The following is a 26,165-nucleotide window of genomic DNA, read 5'->3' on the forward strand; positions in this document are numbered from 1 at the left end:
ATAAATTGATGGAAAGCAGTACTACCTTCAATCCACAAATGTAATTCCGTATGCACGATGCACATCCACCATCAGGAATTCCAATAACAAGACTTGTCAATCCTGGCAACTCTTCTGCCCCTTCTACGCTCTCTAGCTCACGACATCGTACAATACTGATTTTCTCCAGACGACGTAGATGAGCAAGGGTAGGCACCCATTTCAACCCATCGCAGTTTTCTAGTCTCAACGTTTGAAGCCCTATTAGAGTAGACAAATCTGACATTGCTTCCAACTGAGGACAGTCATACACATGAAGAGTGCTCAGTCTCTCTAGCTTCTTTAACTCCATTTCTTGTAGATTACCCATATACCTAACTGTCAGTAATCGAAGTCTGGGGCACATCTCTTCACTAATTACCAATTTGGATATATTTTTAAGATGGACAAATTGTATAGCTTCAAGGTTATCCATGCGGCTGCTTGTAGAAGAATCTGAATTGTTTGAACCTCTACCTTTGCTCAGATCAAAATTCCCTCTGAAGAAGCCACCCTTCGTACTCCTAAAGTCTAATGATCTAAGATTACTAAGTTGTTTAATTGATTGCGCCAAGGACGTTGCGTCTGTCTTCTCTAGTGAATCATTTATATATAGTTCTTCCAAATGACTGAACATTTTTATTAGATCTGGAAGCTTTTGCAAAGAGGGAGAGTTCAAAATCCTCAGCTTTCTCAACTCGAAGCTGGCCTGGCATTGACGGTTGCATTAACAAATGAATTGCTTCTCAGTAGTTAACGATCTTCTTGAAACAAATATGATGAAAGGAGACTTAATTTCCATGAAAGGATAACGAAATACCTGAGGATTGATCTGCAACTGTTGCTGAAAAGTGCTCCACAATTCTTCCATTCTCGAAATTACCAAAATGTGCAATATATGTAGAGGAATCCATGAAAGAATGCTCGTTGATAATTTTTCATTCTCACTATAAATTTCAAGCCACAGTAGGCCAGTCTCAGATATAAAATAAACAATTCTGCTTCCGATAGTCAAATCCTTCAAACGACGGAAACACCTGCCGTTTGCTTCTGCCAATATTTGCTTAAATCCTTTTGCTTCCTTCAGATAAAGATAAGGGTTAAGTGTTATTGGCGAGAAAAACTTTTCAAAGACGCATAAATTAAAAGATTTTGACAAAATCTTTTTATAGTTTTTAATTTAAAAAATATAAAGAAGAAACACACCATAGATCGCAGGAGTTCTGATCGCCATAGCCGAGGAGGGCCAAACTCATCTGCCATTTGTCTTCCCAGATCGCGAAGGTGATCGTGCATTTCAAATGCTTCATTAACCACTTCAACCAGGCACTTATCTTGCAGCGTTTGAAGGGCATACTCAGCACTCCAACCAGACGCATTCCAGATTGTTATAGCATTACTTATCAAATCAATGGAACGGTTTTCATTGAACAGGCAAGCTATATCTATAAATATCTGTTTCTCCTCTCTGTCTAGACCGTCAAAACTAATTCTGAGCCTCTGCATTATATCTTTAGGCTGGATTTTCTTCACTTTTTCCAATACCTGCTCCCAATATTTCTCATCCCCACGATAAACATGTGCGCCCAAAACTATGAGTGAAAGCGGAAGACCTCCGCAGTAATCGACGAAGCTTTCAACCAATTTCTCATATGCAGCGGGTGTATCACCTCCATGGAAAGCATGGCTACAGAAGAGCTCCTTAGCACGATACTCATCCATACCCTTCATCTTATACCGCAAATCTGCACCCCTTAGCACACTCTGGTCACGGTTTGTAACAATTAGCAGGTCACCAGAGCCCAGCATGCCTTGAGGTAATAGGGCGTCTAACTGGTTCTCATGGTCGATATCATCTAAGATTATAAGGAAATGCAAATGTCTTGCCCGTCCCAGATGACCCATCAGCTTTCCAATTCCATGGTCTACACTCCTCGCCTCTTGATTTCCACCTAAAAGATCTTGTAAGAGCTGCCTTTGTAAGCAGTGCAATTTACCTCTGGCATGTGATTCTCTCACATCAGAGAGAAAGCACGATGCATTGTAGCCTGAACGCTTCCTGTTAAACAACTCCTTTGCCAGGGTAGTCTTTCCAGAGCCCCCAAGTCCGAAGATTCCCACCATCCCCGCTATCTTTGAAAAACATTTCTCAAAATCTTTGACGACCTCGTCAAGTCCAACTGGATATTTGGCAACATGCAAGTGTGTACTCTTTCTCTTTTCTTGAATTACTTGTACCACACGAGATACAATCTTTTCACACAAATTGCTGAAACCCGAAACCCAAAACCCAGAATGTCATTAGAAGCGGAATCTATTAAGCTAAAAATGAATGTCGTGTACTGGAGGAAAACTTAAAGTAAAGCATGATGAATCGTAGTCAAATACAAAGCGTATGATTGCTATCTTACTCTTGATGATGGCTGAGTTCGTAACCAGATATATTTGAAGCAGATACGAGGGCCCCTTTCCATTCATCCAACTTTTCAAGATTTCTGCCTTTCTGTTGATACCCAGAAAATGCCGCCGCATACTGAGACTTGTTGTCGATGTGGCGCAGCTCCCAGGGCTGGACATCGTAAAAGACAGGAATAAAGAGGTCGTCGGTTTGTTTTAACATAAGAAGCAGCTCATCCAAACACCAAGAGGACTGTGCATATCCTTTGGAAAAGATGGCTATCTGGACTCGAGATGAAAGTATGCCATTTGCAATAGCAAAAGGAATAGAGTCTCCCCCTTCAATTTCTTCACGATCTAGAAAGGCTTTGCATTCTCTTGCCTTGAGAAGGTCATAGAGTTGTCTGGCAAGGGTATCTTTGACGTCAGGACCCCGATGACTGATGAAAGAGTGTGTCTGCCACTAGACAAAAAGATAAGAGGAATCAGTCCAAAATATCCCACCCGCTGGGGACCAAGATTGTGTCTGCCACTAATAAAAATATCGGTGGAATGGTATTACACTGGTGGGGGCCGCCAATGACGGTCGTGTGGAAGGGGAAGCGTCTAATTGGAGTAGACCAATTTTTTTCTATTTAATAATTAGTTTTAAAATTATTTAACAATGATTTCTGAATTTTAATTTATTAAAAAAATGATAACAAAGGAGATTCCGTAGCCACTCGCAGTGGGAAGGTGTGCTCTATTTTTTCTTATTTACTCTTTTGGTTTCTAAATACTGGCGAAATGGTATTTTTATGTAATCTAACTAGCAATTGTACCGTATTAAGATAGGAATACATATTGACGGTCAATTAGAGAAATAAGGTAGGTGTATTTTGATAATACAATATCATAATCTAAATTGTAAACACATAACTAATTCTAATCATGAAGAAAATCCACACCATTATCCCAACTCTAACTATAATAAAAGCATCTAACTTCACTCATAAGTGTAGCTTCAATCTTAGCTTAATAATAACCCTAATGAAAAGTACTCCAATGAAAAGTGTAACCCTAAGTATCATACAAACCATGATGTAAGTCCTTATCTTAACGATAATTGTAACTCTAAATCTTATTGACAAATCTAATGTCAACCTCTATTCTAACCCTACCATAACACAAATATTAAATATAAATCCTACAGAAGATTATAATGCAAACTTTAAACCTCATTCTAACTCTAATCATGACATTAAAACTAGTATAAAATGTTTAAACTATATGACGTTTGAAATAATATTTTTTTAAAAAAAATTTAAATAGAAAAAACATTGATATAAGATAATTCATTGTTAAATAAATTGGTCCATATAAATAAATGTCAACATTCTTTTTATTTATTGAATATTATCAATGTTTATCATTTTTAATATATCGATAAGATTGTTAGATTCTTATAGATAAGTAAAATATAAAAATAGTTATTAGATATAAAAATATTGTAACACATTTTAGTCTATTGTCATATTTATTAAAATCTAGAATATGAAAAATAAAAATAAAAATAGAAATATTAAATATAAAAAAAATAAAAAATAAAAATTAGAAATATAAAATATATTTAAAAAATGAAACTGAAATTAAATATGTATTAAAAAGATTTAAAAAAACAAATATTAAAGAAAATTCAACTCAAAATAAATAAATCAACTTTTTTAATCATTATCTTTCAAAAGTTTGGGGATAGTGATATGATTAGTTGGAGTAAATGGGCTATCTCTCTAAAGTATGATTTTTTTAAATTCTTAATCCTTGAGACAAAATGTGAAACATTTGAATCACTAAAATGTAAAAAGTCCTTTGAGTTTAATTTTTAAAAATAGATTAAGTGCCAACATCAGAATTGAGATAACAAACCTTCATAAAGTGAAATTGACAATCTAAACTTAATCAATTGAAATAAAGGTAAGATTGAATTTCAAATAAATAATTGATAACTTTTGATACAATCATCAAGATAGGAATTATAACAAATATATTCAACAAAGGCAATATAAAACCAACATTAACCAATGCTAACTCCTAAGATGGGCTTTGAAGATCGACCATTAGAATTTTGATGGTACACATGAAGAGAACCAAAATCCTTGTATACATTCAAGATTAACATAAATATAATGAACATTCCTTTGACAACAAATATTTGCAACTACATTGAAATGACATCAAGCCATTATCGTGTGCAACTATATAGATTTATTACAACAAATTTGTAAACAATTTTGATAGTTTTAGATCCATAGAATTTTCCCCATATTATCAAAATTCAAGTACAATTTATACTTTTCATTTTACAAATTAAAGTTAGTTTTGATAAATATGTAAAATTATATAGTATTTATAACAAAATTATAATATTTATGAAAAATATTATAAATAAATGGAAGGATGTAAAATCCAATGTTAAAAGGTGAGAAGAATTGATTTGAAAATGGAATATGGTAATAGAAGAGTGACATATGTATAGCTCTTGACATTACTTATTATTATTAAAAATAAAAATTCTATTATGTTTTCAAATTATTTAATAAATAATTTTAAATGTACATTTTAAAAATTTAAATAAATAAGAAAAATGATTTAAAAACTTTAATAAATTATTCATATAGTATTTTAAATTACAATTCTATTTATATATCCAAAATTCAAGTACAATAAATAATTTTCTTTTTACAAATTAAAGTTAGTTTTGATATATATGTAAAAGTCTATATTACTTATAAAAGAATCATAATATTTATGGAAAACTATAATTGGGTGGGTCATGTAAAATCAAATGTTGAAAGGTCATAGGAATTGAGTTTAAAATAGAATATGATAATAAAAAGAAAGATATATATGTATGTGATGTGTGTGTGTGTGTGTATATATATATATATATATATATATATATATATATATATATATATATATATATATATATATATATATATATAGTTGGAAACTACAATTAAAATAATTGTTATGTTGTCATTGATGTCAAACCTTATTGGTGAGATAGTTTTCTATTTGATTTGAGTGTCATATATATATGATTGATGAAGAGGATTTGAGAAGTTGGTCATAATAAAAGTACCCAAATGAAAAGTTGAGTTATGAGAAGAAACTACAATTGACACTTGATTAGTTAGACTTTGACAAGATAAAGTGATTGTTTGAATTATGTTGCAAGTGAAGAAGATAGTTGTACTGAAGCCTTGATGAAGCGATCAAAGATTGACCAAATGCATAGGCTTGACCAAGCAATAGCAACAAAAATTAAGGAACTTGAAGTTCATGCCAAGTGATGCTAGTGTAAACCAAGCCATAGTACGAGCTGACTAGAAATATTGTTAACCAAGCACCAATATTGATGGAGTGTCATTATATGTGTCAAACAAAAATTTAGTAGTGATCAAATAACCTAGTGATGACTAAATGTCAGAACATAGTGTTGGCTGAGTGACAATATTTTGATAGTTTATGAAAACATTGTAAATTCCAGACAACAAAGTTGATTTCTTGGAATATGTTTAAAGTGTCATGCGTTAGAATCTAAAAAGATTAATAACCCAGAAAACTAGTGCAAAGAGTAAATATCTAAACTATGAATGCAAATGATACAAAATCAAAATAGCATCATAGAGTTAGTCTCCAAGAGAGTAATGCAAATGCTGGAAGCAAAATAGCATTAAGAGGATGCAAAAACAAGAGATGCAAATACAAGCCAGGTAGCATGCTTATATAGGCTAGGAAGAGGGAGGAGGTGGCAACACCAACCAATGAGGAGCAACCATCTATTGGACTAAAGATAGAAAAGTATCTTCCCAAGATAGCTAATGGATGCTCACATGTAGGAAGGTGACACCTCACAACCATTCACCTAATAAGACATGCTTTATTAACCTAAGCGAGATTATTAAAAGATGTAGGAAAAACCTAGCAAAGTAGGAAAAATAAAAAACTACACTAACACCCCCCCATAAGCGAAGCTTAGGTGGATGTAGAAATGGGTCCTGACAAGTCAAGCCTGATGAGGTACCCATGTACATAAGATTTCTCAAAAGAGAGAGAAAAGAGACCCCCCCACAAAAAGTCAGGACTCCAAGTGAGAGGAAGAGGCCCCCCCCAAAAGATGAAGCATCCCGCACCCCCAGCAAAGCTCGCAAATGAAGGAACTTTCTCTCAGTGAAGGGTTTGGTGAAGGTATCAGCAACTTGTTTGGAAGTCAGACAATAGTGAAGGTCAATGACATGACCATTGATGAGCTCCCGGATGTAGTGGATGTGGACCTCTATGTGTTTGGTCCGTTGATGATGAACTGGATTTCGTGAGATCTGAATGGCACTCTAGTTGTCACATAATATGACTGATTGCCATTTGATCTGGATACCAAACTCAGTGAGAAGATGTTGAATCCAAATGGCCTCAGTGGCGGCATTTACAACCCCCCGATACTCAGCCTCAGGAGAAGATAGAGCAATAGCAGACTTCTTTTTGCTCGACCAACAAACAGGCCCTGACCCAAGTGAGAAGCTATACCCTGAAGTAGACTTGTGATCCTCAAAATCACCTACCCAATCTGAATCTATGTAGCCCACCAAATCAAGCTCAATACCTGCTGCGTAGTGAATCCCACAACTATGAGAACCCTGAATGTAGTGAAGGATCCGCTTGGCTGCTTTCCAGTGTAACTCATGGGGCTCCTGCATGAATCGAGAGACCATGCCTATAGAATAGGAGATGTTAGGTCTCGTATGAGTCAGATAAATGAGACTCCCAACAAGTTGGTGGTACAAAGTGCCATCAACAAGTGGAGAAGAACATTGAGCCTCAAGTTTGACTCCAGAAAGGAAGGGAGTCGGAGCAAGCTTACAGTCAGCCATATGAAACCTCAAGAGTAAATCTAGAGCATACTTGGATTGTGTGATGGTGATCCCAGAAGGAGACTGAAGGATCTCAATCCCGAGAAAGTAATGCAACAAGCCCAAGTCAGTCATCAAAAAATTGTCCTGAAGGGCCACTTTGACAGCCTTAATGGTGGGTGAAGAACTTCCTGTGATCAACAAGTCATCAACATACAAAACCAAAAATAGAAGTGAATCACCCTGTTGCAAAATGTACACATTAGGATTAGAATGGCACCGAGTGAATCCAACCGATAGAAGGAAGGAGTCCATCTTGGCATACCAGGCCCGAGGAGCTTGTTTGAGGCCATAGAGAGACTTTCGAAGATGACACACAAGTGAAGAATCCTAAAGGAAGCCCTGTGGCTGCTCCATGTAGATCTCCTCATGAAGGTCACCATGAAGAAAAGCACTCTTCACATCCATCTGATGTACTTCCCAATGATTAGCTGCAACAATGGCAAGAACAATTCGAATGTAATTCATTCGGGCAACTGGTGCAAAAGTCTCAGAGTAGTCAATCCCAGGAACCTGGGAGAATCCTTTGGCGATCAAGCGAGCCTTGTGTTTGTCAACCGACCCATCTGCTGCAAATTTTGTTCGATAGATCCACTTACATCGAACAAGTTTTCTTCCTTTAGGAAGAGGGACAAGATCCCAAGTGTGGTTCCTCATCAAGGAACTGTACTCTTCCTGCATAGCTGTATCCCACTCAAAAATACCAGAAGCCTCATGAAAGGACTGTGGATCTGAGGCAGTAGCAATGAAGACATGTGGAGCATCCTGGAATTGTGAACGAGTTTGCCTGGTGTCTGATGGATCCCCAACCCAATCACCTGCATACTGTAAGGTCTGTCTAGCCCAAAGTGGGCAAGAAGATGGAGAATCTAGAGGGGAATCATTAACCTCTGAATGATGACTAGGGGAGGAAGGACATGAGTTCTTTGAATCACTTTCTGCATCAAAAGTAGAGGTAGAAGACTGTTCAGGTGAATCTGACTCATCAGAAGATCTGTCATGTATCCCAAGTGACTTTAATGTCAAGGTAGAAGGAGTTGGAGAAATGATAGAAAGTGAGCTTGAACATCCCTCCTCAAACTGAACACTCCTCTCAATGAATAACTCATGTTTAGTAGGGTGGAGCAACCGATAACCCTTCACACCATTAGGATAACCTACAAATATGCAAGGTCTGCTTTGCGGATCCAAGGCCTTACATTTCTCTGTAGGAATGTGGGCCCATGCAGGTGAGCCAAAAACTTGAAAGTGCTTAACTGATGGTTTTCATCTGCTCCAAGCTTCAAAAGGAGTATCTACCTTCAAGGCTCGGTGAGGAACACAGTTCTGGATATAACAAGCACAGTTAATGGCTTCTGCCCAATACTGTGGTGCAAGAGATCTAGAGTGAATCATACAGTTTGCCATTTCCTTCAAGGATCTATTCTTCTATTTTGCAACACCATTTTGCTGAGGATTATATGGAACTGAATGCTGTAAATCAATCCCCTCTGAAGTGCAAAATCTTTCAAATCAATGGTTGACATACTCACCACCATTGTCTGTGCGCAAAACCTTGATGGCTTTCCTAGATTGCTTTTCTACAAAATTTTTGAAGTCTTGAAAATGATCAAATACCTCTGACATCTGTTTGAGAAAGTACACCCATGTATATCGAGAAAGGTCATCAATGAATGTGAGGACATATCAGGCCCTGCTGAAAGAAGGATGTTGAAATGGACCAGCCAAATCACTATGAACTAACTCTAGTATCTGTGAAGCTCTCCATGCCTTACTTTTGTCAAACTTTTCCTTAGGATGCTTACCAAGAATGCAACCTTGGCAAACACCTCCTGAGAATTGAACCAAAGGTAACCCTGTGACCATGCTCTACTGGTTGAGCTGATGCAAATAGCGAAAGTTAAGATGGCCAAACCGCTCATCCCATAAGTTACTCACATCATTAGAGTGAGTGAGCAAAACAGATGAAGGAGGATCAGGAACAAAGTGAGAAAACAGATAGAGCTGTGACTGATGATCTGCTCTCCCAACTGCAACTACAGAATCACTATGCAACTCACGTATCTCCACTGAATCAGGAGTGAACTCAACCCGCTTGCCTAAACCTGTGTGAGTGATTTGGTATATTGATAGGAGATTAGTTGATAATGAGGGTACACAAAGAACATCATGGAATGTGCCATCCTCCACATCAATAGACCCTCTCCCACACACCTCAATAGGAGTGTCATCACCCATCAAAATAGAAGGCATAGTACATGGCTCCAAGGATGCAAGTTCTTCCTTAGATGAAGCCATGTGGTGCGAAGCACCCGAATCAAGAACCCAAGTGGATGGTGAGGAAGCAACTGCAAAAAGAGCTTTGCCCTTTCCTTTCCCCTTGTTGTTTTCTTTTGCCTTGTTAGATTCTTCATTAGAACTTTGTTTGATAGACTCGGGAACACTTATATTATTCTTCTCAAGAATGTATGTCAAGTGATCAATTTGTTTCTTCAAACATTTATGTTCATCATGATCGGGTCTTTTACAATAGGCACATTTAACCTTTTCTTTCTTAGGCTTATCGCTCTTAGAGGATGAGGTATCAATAGTTGCTTTTGAAGCAATTGGTATCTGATCCTTCTTTTCCTCACTATTATTTTGTTTCTCATCCTTACTATTGTTGTTACTACTTTGTCCTTTTTGTTCTTTTGTGCCTTGGTTGGTTGCTAAGGCATGTGACTTAGAGGACTTAAGAGTGCCCATCTGGATTAGCTTGTCCTGTTCTCGAGTGAGATTGAAAGCAAAATCATCTAGAGATGGCATGGTGAATTGAGTATCAAGTGCACCCTTAGTAGCATAGAAGGTAGAGACAAACATAGAATATTCTAAACTTAGCTTATAGAGAATACTGAGAATCAGTTGTTCATCGTTCTTTTCAATTCCACATTGTTTTAACTGCAGCCTTAGTGATTTCAATTTGGTGAAGAAATCTTGGATTGTGTTGAAATTGCCTGGACTCAAACTAATTAATTCATTTTCTAACATATGACCCCTCATTGAATCTTGTGTGCCAAATAATGTTTCTAACTTTGTCCATACTTCATTTGGTGTATCCAAAGACTCAATGTGAAATAGCAAGTCAGGAGAAACAGACAAACACAATGTTCCATATGCCTCATCACATTTGTTAAACCACTTAGGCTTGTCTTCATCTTTAGCAGGTTCAGTTTCAAGTCCCATAGTTATCTTATTTAATCCAGCTTTCCTTAAGTGAATTATCATGCGTGATTTTCACTCAAAGTAATTGTATGGAGTTAGGATGGGCATATTTGTTTGATCCATGATGAAGAAATGCAAAGAAATGCTAAAAAGAAGAGAACCCAGCCACGAAAATGCCCCCCCCTTTTTACTCAATCAAAGAACCCCCCCCCCCCCCCCCCCAAGAAATATGATTTGGCACTTTATTTTAGTGCATTTACAATTACCACTAGAAAGAGATACTTAGTGGTCTTGATTTCAATGCATTACAAACCCTCATGAAGTGCATATGCTAAAAGTGAAACTTGGGCGCAATAATCAAGGAAACAAATAGCACCACTATGATCTACTCAAAAAATCATGCACTTTCAAAAAAAGAATCGCCTCGATATGAGGTTGTATGAGAAAGTTATGATCCTCCAAAGTTTCCAAAATGAGAACTGTGCACAGTCACGGCTGAGAATCTGCAATTTCTGAAGAATTCATGCATGAAAATCAAAAAACAACTCCACTAGTGGATAGAGCACACAAAAATAGCCAAGTTTATAACAAGAATCATCAAAATCGAAGTCCGTATGAGCAAGAACGAGACATTTGAAAACTGCATTCAATTCTGCGACTGCCAACGGAGAGGGGTATGGCTGTAGCTTTGCATGCTCGATTCTGAAAAATATACAGCTTGTATGCAAAATTTAAAAGATACCCAGATGGTTTTTCGGGGCTGCAAAAAAAACTAGAAAGTGTTTTTCTTGCTAGTGTATAGAAGATGTTGTAGTATAAATCAGACGCCTTTAACAGTAGAAAATGGCTCCAAAAATAAAAAAATGACCCCAGCAACCAAAATATGACATGCAAATGCTGGATCAGCTTCTTAAGTCCATCAATGGCATGCTGGAACCTGCAAAACTGATTGAAAACTCCAAATATGCAAGTTGGTTGTCAGATTTGAGATTGAAACCCCAGAGAAAAACTGTTTTTGTCAAAGCTTTTCTGATTCTCAGGATCATCCAAAGATGCAAGAGAAGAGCATACTTCATTTTTCAAAAAACTACAATAAAGTTTATTTGCCCCCGCCCCCCCCCCCCCCCCCCCCGAATCTCTCAAATAAGGAAACTAAAATCTTCCCTTGCACATAGAAAAGCTCTGATACCATGTTAGAATCTGAAAAGATTAATAACCTAGAAAACTAGTGCAAAGAGTAAATATCTAAATTATGAATGCAAATGATACAAAATCAAAATAGCATCATAGAGTTAGTCTCCAAGAGAGTAATGCAAATGCTGAAAGCAAAATAGCATTAAGAGGATGCAAAAATAAGAGATGCAAATACAAGCCAGGTAGCATGCTTATATAGGCTAGGAAGAGGGAGGAGGTGGCAACACCAACCAATGAGGAGCAACCATCTATCAGGCTAAAGATAGCAAAGTATCTTCCCAAGATAGCTAATGGATGCTCACATGTAGGAAGGTGACACCTCACAACCATTCACCTAATAAGACATGCTTTATTAACCTAAGCGAGATTATTAAAAGATGTAGGAAAAACCTAGCAAAATAGGAAAAATAAAAAACTACACTAAAATCTTGAAGATAAGGATAAATGATCTAATGAATATTTTAATCAATGGAAACCATGTTTGTGCATTTCTATGCAAGGATTCAAGGAGAAGTTTAGAAAAGTTTCTAGAACAAAAAAGAAGAGATAAATTGGTGGAAGGATTTGATGAATCTTACCACACCCTAAGATCAATGGTGGTGTTTAAGCAACAAAACCTTAGAATTACCTATTTAAGGAGGTATAAAAGCTAACCTAATAAGGTTGGAGCAATTTTTGATGCTATTGATTGGTGAGCTTAAGAATAAGGTTGAGAAGCGTTGAAAGGAGGTGAAGAGAATTGCTTGAAGGGGTGCCAAGTGAATCAAAGACCAAGATTACAATGAAGGCCAGTCAATTGATCAATATTTGAGCTAAACTAAGATCTTTGTTTGCAAAGTTAGTTTAATTTTCCTAATAAACCTAATGTTACTTTCTAACCATTGTAATAGTATTGAAATCCTTTAATCAAGGTTGACCTAACAATCATATGTAAAGCCTTTAATCAAGGTGGCATTCTAATGGAATGTTCTAAAGTCCTCTAACTAGGCCACTCCTAACAAAGTGATTAAATCCTTTAACCAGGTCACATTTAATAGTGCACTTTGTAAGCATTAACAAGGTTTTCTCCTAACATAGCTCACTTCAAAAGAGTGAAAGATTGGTGACATGATGTTGGTGGTTTATCCCAAATTGAGTTTCCACGTTAAATCATAGTGTCAAACTTGTATGGGTGATATTTGTGATGAGTTACTCTTAATGTTTAGATTCTATGACTCTTCTATATTTAAGACAATGGACTACTAGTTTATGTTACTGGAAGTTTACTATGGAGGCCAAGCTAATGGATGTTAAGATTTGAAGTTGTTTAGGTGTTTGTTTGTTTAATTGGGACATCTAGAGCTTAGATAAAAAATTCACCCTGCCACCTCTCAATTATTCTAAGCATTCTAATAATATATGTGTATACAAGTCTACACACACACACACACACACAAACACAAATTATTGATCTCAGGTTGGTTTTTACAAGTGAGTGTCAACACACTTAAGCCATTTACTTAGTTCATGCCGAGCACAACATGTAAGTATTAGACCATGCTGAGTTGCAATGAGTGCCAAGCAAATAGACCATGCTGAGTGATTTAGATGATGAGTAAATAGTGGATGTTGAGCAGTACAGGTGCTGAGTTAGAAGAAGAAATAAAATGTATGCTAAGCATCAAAGACTTCATATGCCGAGTGATACAATTTGAACATATTTGTTTGAAATGGAAGAAACAACTATGTAAACTATTTGTGAGCCAAATTAAGGATAGATTACAATCTTCTAGAGATAATGATAAATCTATATGTGGATTCCTTATGTAATAACATGCAACCAATTAGAAAATGGGAAGATTTAAGTGGAAAAAAGGATGAATCTTAGCCATAGATTCATACCTAACCCTAAGCCACCTAAGTCTTCTTAATGAGGATGAAACCCCAAATTCTTAACAAGTGTACAAGGGGTGAATGATCGAATTGGAAGAGAAAGCAAGACAATTTATATAGCATTCAAGGTGACTTAGAAGTAAGAGTGTATTTCAAAATCAATTAGAGAATGCATCAAATCATGAAGGATCAATCAAACATTGTGCAGAGGTGATCTATTATCAGGAAAGCAAGTGTCAACCACAAGATCTATGTTGAGAAATTTCAACAGGTGATTTCAGTTAAATCTCTTAATAGAGTAGTCCTAATAGGTTGTATGAAATACTTTAACAGGGTGCTTACTTAATTGTGAGTTGAAGTCCTCTAACCAAACACACTTCTAATAGGGTTTTGAAATTCTCTAACAAAGTGGGACTTAACAGTCTTTGTAAGCCTTTCATAGGGCAAGCCTTTCATAGGGCAAACCAAGATTCATGATCAAACGATTGTAACATTAATTAGATACACTTTATTGCTGCAGTAGTGAATATTTGTGGGTGTCATCCCCACCCCAGTTTTACATTTTCACATGTAGGTTTTTTAGGTAATCACATCTGGTGTTATGTGTGTGTTTAATTACATGTTTACATGATTGATGCATGTGTTTTACATGTTATTTCAATATATTAATGCATGTAATGTATGAATTGTGAAAGTTTATGGGTCCCAATTTAAACTCCTGATTCACATCCCCCCCCCCCCCACCCCACCCCAAGAAGTTTACTCTCTTCCCACTTGTAATTCCAACAATTGATATCAGAGCCAAGTTCTATAAAAGAGAAGCTTTGCAGCTTAGAGGAAAGATTTTGAAATGGAAATCTACAAGCCGGGAAAGACTATTGAGAACTAGGAGATTGAAATAATTCTCATACTACATCAATTGAATGAGGCAAGAGAGGAACTAAAGAAATCCTTGAAGAGAAGCAAAGAGATTGCTATTGTAGAAAATGACATAGTATACAAAGAGATAGACACCACCAAGCTATTTGCAGATGGTAAGTCTAATGAATTTAGTGCAACAATTGCAAATCTAATGAAAAGAATAGAATCCAAGCTGAGGAAATAAGAATTCTCAAGCTAGAGCAAGAATCACAAGCTATACTACTATGTGAGCTGACTGAAAAGAAGAAGAAATCCATGGAAGAAAAATCCATGATTGAAGAAGACAAAATATTTTTGGCAAACAGATTGGAAGAGAAGTCAACAGAGTTAACCAAGATCTCCAACATGCAATTAGATACTCTAAGTCAAATGATGAATGACAACTATGAATTGAATGTCAAGGATGAAGTTGCAAAATGAAAAATTGTAGAATGACCTGAAAAGAGAAAAGGAATTTGTTGAAAGCCTCAACAAGCCAAATGAAGCCATCAAATACTTTGAGCAATTATTGAGATCCCCTAGATCCAACAAAGATACATCAAGATTGGGCTACACAAGCACTAAAGAAGGAGAGTCATCCAAAATTGTTGAAGAAAGGAACATCAAAGATAAGAACTTCAAACCTACTTGTCATAGTCATGGTAAGAAATGAAATTATGCTAATGTGTGCAGGGGCAAGAATGCAAATCAGAATGTCAAGCCTAAAAACATGACTCATTGTCATAAGTCCAACAAACAAGGTCATCAAGAAAATGAATGCATAACTAAGACTATGCATAAACAAAGATTTGAAGGATATTGCTATAACTATCAAAAGTATGGACATAGAGCCTTTGAATGCATAGCCAAATCCATGTGGTCATCAAACAAGCCAACAAAGGCCAAAAGCTATGGAAACTTTTATAATTGGGATTATAATACAACATATAGCTATCACTATTGTCAAGAATATGGACATGTCCCTAAGAATTGTATTAGGACACACTTCAGTGGTAACTACAAAAGGTGGTTGAGTCAAACTATATGTTTTAGTTGTTTGAAGATTGGTCACATCAATAATCATTTCCCAACTAGGTCAAAGGCACCAAGTTGTGAATTGAATAAAGGCAAAGGCAAGGAAGATGTTGAATGCATCAGAGATGAGATGAACAAGACATGGAAAAAGAAGAATGATTGCAGCACATCAAATGGAGAAGGGGACACATCACCCAATGGGTCAAGTGATCACACCTCATCAAACTAAACAATCAAGAGGTATGTGGGACTAATATATAAGTGTTATATCATACATCAATTCCAAAAGAGATAGTATTGAAAAGACTACATTGGCATGAATAAAGATGCAAGTTGTTGTTGAAAATTCAAGTTAAATTTTTTAAGTTCTTCATGATGTTGCCAAGTATGCAAAGTTTTCTATGTATGTTGAGTGGAATGCTAGTAGATGTTGAGCTACTAAACTATCTAGTGGATGTCAAGTTCATAGTAGCTATCGAGTGATGGTAATATCAATGGATGTTGAATGATTTTGAAATTGGTTGATACCGAGCTTAGAACTGTACAAGTACTAAGTATTAAACGCAAGGTTTTCAAAGGATATATGATCATTTTTTGCTCATTATTCATCTTTCAAATTTGAGCAAGAGCGAGCATAGCGAAAGGAAACTCAGAAACTTGTTCAAGGCATTTGTAAAGAATCCAACAAAGATCTCACATCAGTTCTTTGAATTTCACAAGGTATTTAGCACAAGCCGAGCTACAAGTTTTATTTTACATAAACCCTAGTTTGATAGAATGGTGTCTAGCTCAAAAAATCTAGAAGGGAAAGAGGTTTTGAAAGTTTATCTTGTTAGTAATGAAGTCAAATAACCTGTATTTAATGCCATTCCTAACATAGCTTACAAACAAGATCCTTTTGGCACTTTATCCATGATCTTGCCAAATTTAATAATGGTGCAAGATATAAGGAGATGTTATAATTGTAAAATTGGTAGCAATGGGGACTTAGAAATTAGAGAAGCATATGATACGTTATGTGAAAATAGTGTTCTGAATGAAGAATATAAAATCATTACGAAGAAGGGTTTAATTTATGCCCTAGATTCTCCTAGTGTATTTAAAACTGAATAAATTAGAATTGTGTTGATCCAAATACATAATGGATCTGTATGGCTAGAGCGTGGGCCAATTAAGATTACTAAAAGAATAATTCATAGGGTTACTAGCTACCCAACCCTAGATCAGCCCAAGACTCTAAGGAGTGATTCCAAGGAAGTAATAGAGAAATACATTGGAGAAAAATAGAATAAGAGAGGCATGACAATAGATACCATTGTTGATCCATTGTTGAACTTTGTTATAAGGGTCATTTCTCAAAAATTCTATCAATCAAGTAGATCGAATAGTGCACCCTATATCACTATGGATGTTGGTTATAAGATTGTGAAGAAAGATCATACCTATGATTTGGTTGAGCTTCAACTACAAAAACTAATGGAAAATCTTGGAGCTATTAGAAAGACCAAGAGTTCTCAATGTAAATTTGGTTCAATTCTATTCTACATATTCTTTTATGTGTAGAATGCATTTCCCTCTTTTGGTACTATAAGTTGGAAAACAAACAGGTCAATTGTTGTATAGATCAATGAGTTTCTTGAACAAATGGAAGGAAACTTTGAGACATTAATGACAAGTTATTTTAAAGATTTTAAGAAATCAATGAATGAAAGAATGAGGATACCTATTTCAATTACTGAGCAACATTATAATGATATATGCTTTCTAGTTGATGTTGATTACACCTTCGTGCAAGCTGCCACACTAAGGGTTAGATGGTTAAGGCCACTTGGGTATGAAATTAATGTTGATGAATCTTAAGTAGCCATCACAACACCCTTAGTAAAAGAAATTGATACAAGTTTAAAGATATTTGGCAACTATGAAATGGTAAAGTCAAAAATTACCATGGAGTTGAAAACTACCTCCACACTCAAGAAGAAAGATAAGTTGGTCAAGAAGCTAAAGGCCAAATTTGGAGGTGTAGATGAAGAGGATGAAGAGGAAGAACAAGCACAAGAACAAGAACCTCTTGCATTGACTCAAGGCATGGGAGAGGATAAGGAAGAAGAGGAAATAGAAGGTGTTGAGGGAGAAGAAGTGGACGAAGCACCCACTCATGATGAGCCAAAGAAGAGAAAGGCTAAGACATAGCTAGTGGAAAAGGAAAAGAAAATTGTTCAACCAAGCCCAACCGAGCCAATAGCACCTACCACCAGAGCCAACACACGAGCAACAACTCAGAAGGCCAAAGAGAAATCCAAGCAAATAGAGCAAGGTAGCCAAGTGCAAAAGAAACAAAGAAGAAAATATGTTGCACATTTGGATTCATATGAAGAAAGGATTGAATCAAATGATATAAGCCAATTCAAAGTGGTAAGTCACAAACCAATCTCTGATCTTGAAAATTTGTGTGAAAATGTCAAGAATAATGCAAATTTATCTATTGTTAGAAATGTAAATTTTGATTATTTGAGCAAAGAGGAGAAAAAGCTAGTGGAAGAAGCCCTATATGCAATGATGTCAAAATTTAAGACAACACCATTAGAATTTTCCAACACAATACCCAAGAAACTATATGATTTAGTTGAACAAAAATGACATTATTGTTTAAATTTGGAAATAAGGGAAACCACTTTAGCCCAAGTAATGCTAGAACTGACAAAAGGGCAGATTGCTAAGGCAAATAAGAAATATGGAGTTAGGTTGACACCTAAATATAGAGCCTTCAACATTCTTCAAAATAATATTGAAGACGTGGTCAAGAAATCAACCCAAATATGAAAACTTATCTATGGGTTGACCACTATGAAATAAGGAGAATATGACTCTTTTGAGGGTAAAGATGATGATAAGGATGAAGATGACAAAGATCATGACAAAGAAAATGATGATAAGAAAGATGATATAGTTGAGGAGGAAACTGAAAAGAAAACTGATGAAAAGGCAACAGCTGAACAACAACAAGATGAATAGAGTGTGCAAGACATGCAAGTGTCAAGTGTTAGTCCTCCCCATTACACAATCAAGTCTACTTAAACTATCATTTTTTAGGATGTCTCCAACCTTTCAGCTTAGACCATCAATCCCCTAACTGTAGAAGACTTGAAGAAGATATTGGACCAATCTTCACTACAAGCTAAGCTATGTGATAATCCAATTTTGGTCAGTATAGATGAGCTACAAAAGGTAGTAACTGATGTCACAAGGGACAAGGTGAATCCAAAAGAACCACCTTCTATCATCCCTTTAGTTACAAGTGTACAACCTTTGACTCAAACAATAGTAGATACATCTACTAAGGTTGACACAAGTGATAAAGTTGTTACTATTGAGAAGAAGTAGGCAGAATAGAAAGATAAAATAGGACAGATAGATACATCTGTACCTAAAGCACAAGAACAAGGTGCTATTGAAGTCATACTAATGGATTAGGGAAAGCCTAAAGAACACGAAAAAACACCTACGGTAAAGGAGAAGGAAGCCATCCAAGCATTGGTAACTCTACCAACATCTAGCACTCCACCTACACAAGTTCTTCAAAAGTTGAGCATAGAAGCTATACCATTGCAAATCTCAGTACTAGGCTCTAGCACTTCAAATGTTGAAAATCTAATTCACTATGGAGATATCACTCTTGATGAAGAGATTGTTATACCTAAGTTTGATTATGATACAATGACATTAGATCAAATAAGAATTCTGCAACAAGCCTTACATAAGAAAAAGCATCAAGAAATGCTTAGGAGAGAACACAAGTAGAAGCAAGAACTTCAAGACATTAAGGACATCTTTTTGGATGCATTTAGTCTACCAAATCCTGAAGAAACCAAGCCACTACTAGAACAACTATCAGATCTAGTGGAAAAGGTCAATAATGAAGACATTGATACTAATGCTAAATTTTTAAAATGGTTTGAAAAGAAATTGTAGAGCAAGGTAAATGAAAAGATATCTGGTGATATAGCACTCACTCAAGTTGCATTGGCTATAAAGGTTACGGATGTGAAGAAGGTACTTGAGAATATATTCTCATTATACACCAAATTATGTGAACCTACACTTGTCACCCAAGAGACCAAGCATCATATTCTAAGCTTGGAGAGAAATCTCAACATATTAGGTACAAGATTACCTCAAAACCCTACTTAGAGTGAGAAGCATTTTATAGATTACTTCAGACACAAAGTCAATTAGTTGTGTTAATAGAAGAAGAGGCTAGCATAAGAGCCAAGTTGGCATGTATATAGGCATCCCTTACTCCACATATGGAGATACTATACAAGGAACTAGGTTATGTCAAGACTCTACTGAAGAAAGACCCCAATATTTCTACTCTAGATGGCCTAGTATGCACATCTTGTGTTGGCATGTAGGTCCATATAAACAATGGGTGAATGCCAATCCATGGGAACATGAGTAGCATAACGATTGACTTTCATTGGAGGTTTGGAATGATAGTGTCGTAGTGGGAATTTCTTTTTTTTTTTCACAATTTTCCATCCATCTTTGAAGCATTGAGGTCCTAGCCCAATGGATAGATACCTTACTACTGAGCTTGCAATCTAAAGAAGGTCATTGGATGTTGCATGTGACAACTGGGATGTAGCTCTTAAAATAATAATGGAAGTCCATAAATTTTTTTGGACAAACACATTATACGTGTATAGCCCATTTGACATAAGTGTCAAAAAGGGGGAGATAAAGTGAGGGAGAAAAATACCATGGGGGAGTATGGAAAAAGGGGGAGTAGAGAATAAAAGAAAGGAAGAAATAACAAAGGGGGAGCCTAGTAGTACAGTTATATCATTGAGGAGATATACATTTTTTAGGAAAGTAGTAAACTAATATAGATATTAGCTATGACAAATCATATCAGATGAAAGAGTATCATATACAATGCATTGAAGTTAGAGAGGAGCATAGATTTCAAATACAAAATAGACACATTAACTTAGGGGGAGTTATCTATTTTGAGGTTTATAAGTTATTGCAAAATTTTGAAATTTTGAAGTTTTGTATTTAAGCCGATTCATGGATGTGTTATGCTCGAGAAGATGAGATTGATTATGTATATTTAAATGTTTTTGACACTCATGTCAAAGGGGGAGATTTTTGATCATAGATTGGTTTTGACAAGTGAGTGTCAACACACTTAAGCTATTTACTTAGTTCATGCCAAACTAGTAATACATGCCAACCACAACATGTAAATATTAGACCATGTTGAGTTGCAATGAGAGTTGATTCACTCTAGTGCTAAGTAGATAGGCCACGTTGAGTGATTCAGATGCCAAGTAAATAGTGGATGTCAAGCAATACAGATGCCGAGTTAGAAGAAAAAATATAGTGTATGCTAAGAATCAGAGACTTCATATGTCTAGTGATACATTTTGGAAATATTTGTTTTAAATGGCACAAACAACTATGTAAATAATTTGTGAGTCAACTTAAGGATAGATTACAATCTTTTGGAGATAAGGAAAAATCTATATGTGGATTCCCTATGTAATAACATGAAACCAATCAATAATGGGAAGGTTTAAGTGAAAAAAATGGATGAATCATAGTCGTAGATTCATACCTAACCCTAAGCCACCCAAGTCTTCTTAAGGAGGATGAAACCCTAAATTCTTAATGAGTGTACAAGAGGTGAATGTTTGAATTGGAAGAGCAAACAAGAAAATTTGTAGAGCATTCAAGCTAACTTAGAAGTAAGAGTGTATTGCAGAATTAGTTAGAGAAGAACAGAGGATAGAGAAGAATGTAACATTGATACATCAGATCATGAAGGATCAATCAGAAATTGTGCAAAGATGATCTATTATCAAGCAAGCAAGTGCCAACTGTAGGATCTATGCCAAGACATTTTAACAGGTGATTTTAGTTAAATCTCTTAATAGAGTAATACTAATAGCCTGTATGAAATACTTTAAGAGGGTGCTTACTTAATTGTGAGTTGAAGTCCTCTAACCAGGCACACTTCTAACAGAGTTTTGAAATCTTCTAATAAGGTGGGACTTAACAGTCTTTGTAAGCCTTTAACAAAGCATGCCTTTCACAATGCAGACCATGATTCATGGTCAAACCATTGTAACCTTAATTGGATACACTTTATTGCTGTAGTAGTGAAGATTTGTGGGTGTCATCCCCACCTCAGTTTTACCTTCTCAGTTGGAGGGTTTCTAGATGATCATATCTAGTGTTATGTGTGTGTTTGATTACATGTTTACATGATTGATCATATGCTTTACTTGTTATTTTAGTATATTAGTGCATGTGATGTATGAATGGTGAAAGTTTTATGAGTCCAAGTTTAAACTCCTAATTCACCCCCCCACCCCCCCCCTAGAAGTTTACTCTCTTCCCACTTGTAATTCCAACACAAATATATGTGTGTGTCTACGCGCGTGCGCGCACACACACACACACACGCACACGCACACGCACACGCACATGCACACGCACATGCACACGCACACGCACACACACACGCACACACACAAATATATATCCCATAAAGAATTTTTCAAAATTGTTCCCAGTATGTTTAACAAAGTTTCTATGAAGGATTGAATTATTTCTGAGTCTAGATATGCAAATGTGAAAGAAAATAGAAGTCAAAGTTCATTTTTCTGCCATGCAGAAGCACTTTTAAAATTTTCCATAATGGAGTAGTCAACTTGGGATTTTCCACCAAAAGAAAAAAAAAAATGTAGTGGAAAAATCTGTTAGAATCTGATAAGATTAATAACCCAGAAAACTAGTGCAAAGAGTAAATATCTAAACTATGAATGCAAATGATACAAAATCAAAATAGCATCATAGAGTTAGTCTCCAAGAGAGTAATGCAAATGCTAGAAGAAAAATAGCATTAAGAGGATGCAAAAATAAGAGATACGAATACAAGCCAGGTAGCATGCTTAAATAGGCTAGGAAGAGGGAGGAGGTGGCAACACCAACCAATGAGGAGCAACCATCTATCGAACTAAAGATAGCAAAGTATCTTCCCAAGATAGCTAATGGATGCTCACATGTAGGAAGGTGACACTTCACAACCATTCACCTAATAAGACATGCTTTATTAACCTAAGCGAGATTATTAAAAGTGTAAAAAAAACCTAGCAAAATAGGAAAAATAAAAAACTACACTAACACCTCCCCATAAGTCAAGCTTAGGTGGATGCCAACCTAGCAAAGCTATGAAAGTAGGAAAATGGGTCCCGACAACAAGGCCTGATCAGGTACCCAATACAAGAAAAAGAACTAGATGAAGGAAACTAAGCCTCCAATCTAGGAAATGTCCCAAAGAGAGGAACAAAAAAGAGCATGAAGCATCTTCGAAGCATGAAGCTGCAAACACTATTAGAAGAAACTGTTGGAACCCCCACTGAAATAGTGCATGACCAAGTAGAGAAGACAAATTTTCAAGAGCTGGTCAATCGAAGAGGTGACCTCCAAAGGTAGGAATGAATGAGTGTCTATATAGTAGATGAACCATCTCACTGAAATGCATAGGTGCCTAGCCACTGCATCCGCTTAGTACATAGGAACAAAAACTGAATACGTAGATCACTCAACTGAACCAAAGAAGAAAAAGAGCCAATAGGTGAACCCCACCATAATGCTGAATAGGGAGAGGGGTGACAGGAACACTGAAATGCAATGCCAAAAACATCTGCAAGAAGAAGAATTAGGAACACCAATAGTGCAATAGAAGTACAAGCATAGGATAAAGGGTGGTGTCACTGACACACTCCATGGGCTAATGTCATGGAAGAAAAATTCACTTGACAAAGGTGGATGAGCACAAAATGGCAAAACATCATGACCCCCCATGGCACTTTATAACTGAGTGCGAGTACAAACAAACACAAGGTGTACAAGATCCTAGATATGCAAAAGCAGGCACTTTATCTTAGTGCATTTACAGAAAAAGGAATGCAATAGAATAGAAGCATACAATGCTCAGAAGTTAGAAAGAAGAGTGAGCCAAAAGAACAGAAGAAGAGATTCCAGGACTTGTAGAATCCAAGTAATCTGTCAGAGTGCAAAACTAAAAAACTTGAAGGAGCAAGAACCTAGAGCAAAATTTGGATAAAAAAACCTTTGCAACTGAATAACTCACAGAACCAGCTTTCCAACGATATCTGGCGAGCCCAGAAAAGAGTCCGAATGAGCGAGATATGGCTCCCCAAAGGCAAAATAGAACATCTAGCTTTGACTGCCAAAATAAGCAACCAGACTGTAGTAAAAATCAAAAACACCTATACCATCATCTCCATCTCAGAACCAGCCTTTTGATGCATTTTTTGGATCGAAAAAATATGTTCGTATGCTCAAGTTACGGAAGAAAAACCGACAGGGCCTCCTCATGAAGAGCATATGCTAAAAGTGAAACTTGGGCACAATAATCAAGGAAAAAAATAGCACCATTGCGATCTACTTGAAAAATCATGCACTTTCAAAAAAAGAATCACCTCAATATGAGGTCATATGAGAAAGTTATGATCCTCCAAAGTTTTCAAAACGAGAACTGTGCATAGTCACGACTGAGAATCTACAATTTCTGAAGAATTTATGCATGAAAATCAAAAAACAACTCCACTACTGGATAGAGCACAAAAAAATAGCGAAGTTCATAACAAGAATTATCAAAATCGGACTCCGTATGAGCAAGAATGAGACATTTGAAAACTGCGTTCAAATCTGCGACTGCCAACGGACAAGGGTATGGTTGTAGCTTTGCATGCTCGATTCTGCAAAATATACAGTTTGCATGCAAAATCTAAAAGATACCCAGATGGTTTTTTGAGGCTGCAAACAAAATCCAGAAAGCATTTTTCTTGTTGATGTACAATAGATGCTGCTGTAGTGTAAATTAGATGCCTTTAATAGTAAAAAATGGCTCCAAAAATCAAAAACCGACCCCAGCAACCAAAATATGACATGCAAATGCTGGATCAACTTCCTAAGTCCATCAATGGCATGCTGAAACCTGCAATACTGATTGAAAACTCCAAATATGCAAGTTAGTTGTCAGATTTGAGATTGAAACCCCAGAGAAAACCCATTTTTGTCAAAACTTTTCTGATTCTCAAGATCATCCAAAGATGCAAGAGAAGAGCATACTTCATTTTTCAAAAAACTACAATAAAGTTTATTACCCCCCCCCCCCCCCCCCCCCCCCCCCCCCCACCAGAATCTCTCAAATAAGGAAACTAAAATCTACTCTTGCACATAGAAAAGCTCTGATAACATGTTAGAATCTGATAAGATTAATAACCCAAAAAACTAGTGCAAAGAGTAAATATCTAAACTATGAATGCAAATGATACAAAATCAAAATAGCATCATAGAGTTAGTCTCCAAGAGAGTAATGCAAATGCTGGAAGCAAAATAGCATTAAAAGGATGCAAAAACAAGAGATACGAATACAAGCTAGGTAGCATGCTTATATAGGCTAGGAAGAGGCAGGAGGTGGCAACACCAACCAATGAGGAGCGACCATCTATCGGACTAAAGATAGCAAAGTATCTTCCCAAGATAGCTAATGGATGCTCACATGTAGGAAGGTGACATCTTACAACCATTCACCTAATAAGACATGCTTTATTAACCTAAGCGAGATTATTAAAAGTGTAGGAAAAACCTAGCAAAATAGGAAAAATAAAAAACTACACTATCAAACTCATTTTCCACTGCACCTTTCGCAGTCATTTTCAAATTTTCCATGGGAGAAGCAAATATTTCATTTTCTAGCAAAAGGATAAATGCATAGCAGAAAATTCATTTTCCACTACGACTTTCACAGGCAAAGTCCAATTTTCCACATGAGGAGAGAAAAGGCAAATCTCAATCCACAATGAAGGTATATGGGGTCTAGCATCAAGAACACTCCAAAAAACTAATTTGTGAATCAATCTACATCAAAATTGTGTCCACATAGAAATGGAAAATTGAACATTGGGTGCGCTTTTTGCACTCAAAAATGGAATTTCCACCAAGAATCAAATCCAAAATAGAGAGATGGAAAAGAGCTTTTAGTTGATTAAACAAGTAATGATAATCTCACAATGATTTATTGCTTGAAGATTTGAACATAAATGTGGCATTAAATGTGAAAAGGAAAATTCATTTTCTACTATGCCTTTCGCAGTCAAAGTTCAATTTTCCACAAAATGGAGAAGACAAAAATCAGATTTCCACTATAAGCATTTCAAAGAATTAACATCATAAGCATGGAAGATAACATTCTTATAGATTGAAGACATATGGATTATACAACATTGAAAGAAGAGTGGTTGGAAAATTTATTTTATCAATTCTGATTTTGCAACAGTCATATAGACCAGCATGTAGTAGCTCATATCTTTTGACTCAATGATTATTTTTATGATCGCTTTTTTTAGAATGCAAAAAACTAAGTTTGGAAGAACATATCCAGGAATGAGCTTGATCCAACAATGGACTAAAAAGATATGCCCCTCGGAAAATGACCATTTTTACCTAGCAGGAGTATTTATTTTGTTGTCCGCTCAACAAAGGAAAGATTTT

At 36.1% G+C, this 26,165-nt stretch overlaps 1 protein-coding gene across 1 annotated transcript in view; it reads right to left on the reverse strand.

Annotated features, from left to right (window-relative positions):
- LOC149545483 (disease resistance protein RML1A-like) overlaps window positions 1-26,165 on the reverse strand; it is a 63,266-nt gene that overhangs the window by 674 nt on the left and 36,427 nt on the right. The window contains exons 3-6 of the mRNA XM_089793776.1: window positions 2,430-2,878; window positions 1,225-2,287; window positions 839-1,099; window positions 26-727 (exon numbers count right to left, since the gene is read on the reverse strand). Of these exons, the coding sequence (XP_089649902.1) occupies window positions 26-727; window positions 839-1,099; window positions 1,225-2,287; window positions 2,430-2,878 (2,475 nt within the window). The remainder of the gene's footprint in view (window positions 1-25; window positions 728-838; window positions 1,100-1,224; window positions 2,288-2,429; window positions 2,879-26,165) is intronic.

The sequence above is a fragment of the Cupressus sempervirens genome, chromosome 7, assembly GCF_028749045.1.
Source record: "Cupressus sempervirens isolate cs-2001-9-10 chromosome 7, ASM2874904v1, whole genome shotgun sequence".
Classification (NCBI taxonomy): domain Eukaryota; kingdom Viridiplantae; phylum Streptophyta; class Pinopsida; order Cupressales; family Cupressaceae; genus Cupressus; species Cupressus sempervirens.